This window comes from Mastigoproctus giganteus, chromosome 7, assembly GCF_048544385.1.
Source record: "Mastigoproctus giganteus isolate SK-2022 chromosome 7, ASM4854438v1, whole genome shotgun sequence".
Classification (NCBI taxonomy): domain Eukaryota; kingdom Metazoa; phylum Arthropoda; class Arachnida; order Uropygi; family Thelyphonidae; genus Mastigoproctus; species Mastigoproctus giganteus.
The window spans coordinates 41,008,085-41,014,202 of NC_143581.1; the positions used below are offsets into that span (position 1 = coordinate 41,008,085).

Here is a 6,118-nt window from a genome sequence, read left to right on the forward strand (position 1 = left end):
AAATTCAGTTTATTGTTTGATATTTAAAAATTTACTCTCATATGCATAGTTAGTGTTTCACAAATAGCTGAAATTGTATAATGTTTTTTTTTTATTTTTTTATTTTTTTTTTTCATCCTGTATACATAGTATAGAAAAAAGCCAAAATTATTAATTAATGCAACTTACAAAAACACGCTGACATTAAAAGAAATTAAAAACAAATACAGTCAGTCCTCGTATAATACGTGTTTACACTACACGAATTCGATCATACACAATTTATAAATAGGGGAACGATATCTTATATAACACTAACCGAATTCGCTTATGCATGATTCGCCTTTGTGTTTACAAGAAATGGCAGTCGAATGGAGAATCACCCCAACCGACAACACAATAGGAATGAAGAGAAGATTTTGAAAATGTATTTGTTTTTTATATCAGTGAAGGGGAAACACATTTCACCATAATAACGTAAAAACTAACACAATTCCAGCTATCGGTATAATCGCAAATGCAATTAGATCGAGTTTACTACCAGTTTATAACAGATTCCACTAGCAGAAACGCAACTGGAAATTGTTTTTATTGTTTTATGGTAGTAACCCCTAGAAATGTGCTTTAGTAAAATGTGAGGTGTTAATAGTGGATCTCTGCCTTTACGGTGTTGTTTATTCAGTTTCTACATGCGCGCAGCTTTGTTTTTGCGTATCAAGCGTGCCTCCTCGTTTTGTATTGTGCTTTATTCCCTAAAATGAGTAAAATACTTAAAAGGTGTGAAAAGGAAGCATCCTGGTGAAGACACTGCAGATTCAGAGAGAAAAAGAAAAGCAATATCGATAAACAGAGGTGGACGGGGTAAAAAATTCTTACCCGGGAAAATTTATAGTGGCCTCATACCACTTTTGTTTATGGCCAAAATTACACCGGCCTCCGGCCCACTGGGGTTTTCCCGGTAAGGCTTATGGCCAGTCCGCCTCTGTCGATAGATAAAAAATATGAAATTGAATTGTGAAACGCTTTGAGCGAAATGAAAGACCATGTGATATTGCACGTGCTACAGACCTAAATGAGGCAACGCTGAGAATTACAAAGAATGCAGAGAAAATAAAAACAACTTTCATAGCAGGAACAACTCAAAGTGTAATTAAAATCCATTAGATTAAGACACAAAGAATTGGAAGAGATGAAACGGCTGTCATCTGTTTGGATAGAAAATCAAACAAAAAACATGTTTGCTTACGATAGAAGCAAAAACATTAGTAGTATTTTTTTACGTAATAGTCGTAATAAAATACCTAAGTATTTCATTATGATTATTTATTGTATTTGGTAATATTTTGGTTACAAATGTGTGTCCAATCTTGGGTGGTCGGCACCTAATCCTATTTTTCCCATAGGGCCTGTTGTTTATATTGCACGATTTTGCACCGAGGGTTTCTAGGAACACAACTATCGTGCTATACGAGGACTGACTGTAAATTCAATAAATATGTATGAAAAATATGGGTTGTATTTTTTCACTGAAATAAGCTGTGATGCAGAACAATTTAAAGAAGCAGTGATTTCTTTTGTTTTCCTATGAAATCAATGCAAAGTATATTCACAGAGTGAAGAAAAATTTTATGCATTTTAAAACCAAGATAAGTTGTAATGCTTTCTGTCATACAGCCACTCCCCGACTTACGTAAGGGTTGCGTTCCACGGAACTCTACGCCAGATGGAATTTCCCTAAATGCTTATGCAGAACTTGCAAATTTGATTGAAGCAAAAAAAAAAGAAATGTTCAACAAATGTGTAAACAGAATTATTTATTTAATTTTTTATCTCTTGTGCAGGAAAAATTATAACATTAAAAAAAGAGAGAGGAGACAGGCATAATGTTAACAAGTTTTATCTTATGAGCATCGTTGCCAGAATTAATTCTCCAGCTGATAAGCAGGCCGCTGCGGAAGTTGAGGGCTATGCAGATTTAGAAAGGGTTTTTTCCAACACATCACAAAATTTCTCTGCAGCTGCAGAATTGGCACTGGCGACTTCACCACATACTTTAATGTTTTGGAACCAGCGCAGTGCTTGAACCTATTAAACCACCCATTGCTTGCCACGAACTTGGCTTGGGGTTTGCCGTACTTAACCTTAATATCTTCATAAATACTTGTTGCTTTTGCTTGAATGCCCATTGGACTCAGGGCCACTTGCTTCTGAATCTCATTTTCCATCCATATTATTAATTAATAGCTTTTCCACCTTTGATATAGCACCTGAACGCTGTTTTGTGATCACTGTTAATCTTAAATGCGTTGATCCTTTAACACGTTCTTTTATACGTGCACTGTCCCTTAAAATAGTATTCACTGTTGAAGCAGCGAGACCTAATTCTGTGCAATAGATGACAAACTTTTTCCTGCTTCGTAATTCTTAATTAATCATCTTCATTTCTAAATCAATTTTGTTTCATTTCCTAGCACTGCCAGCACTTGTACTTTCTGTTGGTCCCTTTCCCTTCACCATTGTAATGAGTAAATAGGAATGAAGAGAAGATTCTGAAAATTATTTGTTTTTTATATGATTGAAGATCTCAGCGAAGAAGAACACATTTCACCAAAATACAGTAACGTAAAAACCCACAGAATTCCAGTATATCGGTATTATCGCAAATGCAATAAGATAATTTACTACCCGTTTATAATAGATTGTGCTAACAGAAAAGCCCAATAAACCGGAAAGTGCAAATTGTTTTTATTGTTTTATGGTTGTGACCTCCAGAAATGTGTTTTAGAAAAATATCACAAAGGCATTAAAAACTGATTCTTATAACAGAACATATGATAACGATGGAAGTGTAGTGCAATTTCCATTATAAAAATTACCTTTTAGAGATAAATAGCTTAGTTATATAGCAAAAATTTCAACTTCTGACGTCTTGGAATGAATTACCAAAAAACACAGTGTTATTGGGTTCACATTACAATATTTTCACGATACCTCCATTTATTCCTATGGGATGCAGAATACTTTCCACAATTTTTTTTGTTTGGTCCAGCCGGCAAAAACTTGCGTAAAGTCGAGTATTACATAAGCTGGGGAGTGGCTGTATATGATCTGAATGCATTCTATTCCATTCTTGAAAATAATATATATATATATTTTTTTTTCATACCTGCACAAACAAAAAAAATAATAATAATAAACAATGAAGGATTTTTATATTGAAGATTCACAAAAAAGAACCCAATCCTTAAGTAAGCTACATTTTCACAGTATTCTTTTTTAATGAGCAAATTAGGGGAAATAGCCTAAAACATCTTAGGGAAACTAGACAAATAAACAAAGGCACAACTAAATTACAAAAAAGACTCCTGTACTGAATAGATAAAATTAAACTAAAAATTATAGTGTATACCAAGTATGCAATCTCAGTAGATGAAATAAGGTGTTGTCTGTTCTACTTATGAACACAGACACTTAAAATTGGCTTTGAGCCTATATCTATAAATTTGGTAACATAACACAAACTTCACTGAAATCTGGGGAGTTGGCAGGGTATGAATTAACAAATATCACTGTCTAATTTCAAGTTTCATTTAGTAAATTAATCATGGATATAGCATTATTCCTTGTCCTCTGTGAATTACTTCTGTTTAATGATCTTTCCTAACAGGTCACGGAAGCCACTGCCCACTTACTAGAGAGAAGAGGATATTCTTGTGAATGTAGAGGTTCTATTTATGTCAAGGGCAAAGGAGATCTGACTACATACTTAATAAGGACACAATTTGATAAATGATGGCTATTCTGCTCATTTTAGTATTAGTAGTGGCAAATGATACAAGAAAACAAGCTTGAAAACAAGCTTATAAAGCATCAGCCAAAAAAAAAAATATTGCCAATTGGCAATGAACTTACTCATTTGCATACTGTACAGTACAGTACAACAAATAGATTATTTCAGTATTGTTTACACTTATAACTATCTAATTTGTGAAATACTATAGGACTAATGGTGTTTGTGTGAAAATGTTTTGTTCTCAGTGTCAGACTACAAAGTGAACAATGCTGTCATCACAAACTGAATCAGGTGCAGTTATTTTCAGTTCCACATAAGCTAGTGAGTTCTTAGTAGATTTCGGTGTTTTTTTTTTTTTAAACTTAGTTTTTACTGCACCAATCACATTGTTGGGTTTAATTTCTTAAAACAAGTAGCATTTCAGTAGTTACACCTGGTTATATAAAGAGCTGTTGTTGTGGTAATTTTGGAGGCAAATCCTAGCTTTGTAGGTAAGCATTCTGTGTGGAATTATAAATAGTATAATTGATGGGTGATATGATAGTTTACCAAGAAATTATTTGCATAATTTAAATCTTGAAACCAATTTCATGTCCATATTACTTTATTAATATTATATTTACATAGTGTTATTTACGACATTGAAACGAAGTTTTGGTAATTTTCTTCTCAGTAAATCGATATATCGCCTGTTCTGTATTTAACTAAACACAAGTACTACTATAAATATACTGGGTGGACACTTTATTATGCACAGCCTGGATTTATTGTAGCATTGACTCAATGAGGTATCAAAAGTATGACACAAGTATGTAGATTCATGTTGACTCAATTGTTTCCCACAGTTCTTGCAAATTTATTATTAGTCTTAATGCAATATACAGTGAAATTAAGAAACGTTGACTGCTTGTAGAGAAATAAAAATTGAGACCAAACAGTTACTAGACAAAGGAATCAATAATATAAGGATACACAATTTCATCATATGTAACAACAGTGAAGCACCAATATTGTTTGGAAATATAAAAATCACAAAGGTAATCCCATCATTAGCAGCAATTACAGTCCAGCAAAAAATTTAGACAAATGGTTAGCTTCCCTTTTAAGTCCATTCAAAAATAATCACTTAATTTGACTGACTTCATCAACATTATCAAGAAATAAATTTAATAACACTATTATGGTGAGTATGATGTAGACTAACATGTTTATGAACATTCCAATGAGAGAGAGTAAAAACTAAAATGAGAGGGAGGGAGGTTAGAATTTTACAAACAAACAAAATACTCAACACTGTAATAATTAAATTATTGCAACTGGATCTGGAATCTGGATTCCAATCTAATTCAAAGGGAACGTTTATATACAGGCATATGGAAGTATGGGGTGGACTCACTAATGGCAGATATTTTTATAGAAGATTTAAGAGAAAGCCATTGATTTGGTCACCTGAACACCCTCTATATGGATTCCCTCTGACTGGGTATGCTACTTTAACGAGACCTAGATAAATTATTTAAATGGCCTGTGAAATGGAAGCTGAGTTTTTAAAAATGGAAAAAGCAATAACCAGTAGCAGCAATGTATTGCTTGATAGCACTAAACTCAAGAAAGTTGACAATGAAATGAACTTCAGTGTAACCATACAGTCTGATATGACAGAAGAGATAGAAGGTTAGGACAGCTCATGGAGTTCTGTCAATGATATATAGGAATTTTGTGTAAAGACAAAGATGTGATTATTCCATTAAAATCTGATTATGCCATTATATAAAGCAATTGTTAGACCACATCTTGAATATGCCACATGTCAGGAAAAATGATGTTCTGTTCAGAGTACTGAAGATGTTCAAAGGGTTGAGCTGTATATTTTTATGTAACTCAGCCCTTTATTTTTGTATGTAGCTGAAATGTTTAAAGCAAGAGTTTTCATAATGTGATGTGTCATAATGATGCTTTGCTTTTTATACAATCCTTTAAACAATTTGGCCACATATAAAAATGATGCAAAGCACTAACCTGTATGTACATTGGTTGAATTTTCCATACGTTCAACAGCACTAAATTTACTTGTAATTAAAATTAAGTACCTTTTGGCATCTCTCATATTGTGGAAATAATTTGCAAATGGGTTATCATCTCTTACACTTTGGCTGCCTACCAAACCACCAGCGAGCAGAATATCTCTAAAAGGTACAGTCTAGTTGGTGACACTAAACTGAGAATAAGTAACAATATACTTTTCTGTATGGGAAGTGTTAATTATTTGAGGTATAAGAGTAAGGTAACAGACTGTGAAAGGTTTTGCAAAAAAGGAATGATTATACATTATAATGATTCCTTTTA

At 33.1% G+C, this 6,118-nt stretch overlaps 1 protein-coding gene across 1 annotated transcript in view; it reads left to right on the forward strand.

Moving 5' to 3' along the window:
* Positions 1-3,824, forward strand: part of Ac76E (adenylate cyclase type 2 Ac76E) — a 143,011-nt gene extending 139,187 nt beyond the window's left edge. The window contains exon 24 of the mRNA XM_090376863.1: positions 3,647-3,824. Within this exon, the coding sequence (XP_090232989.1) occupies positions 3,647-3,772 (126 nt within the window). The 3' untranslated portion in view covers positions 3,773-3,824. The remainder of the gene's footprint in view (positions 1-3,646) is intronic.
* Positions 3,825-6,118: the final 2,294 nt, after the last annotated feature.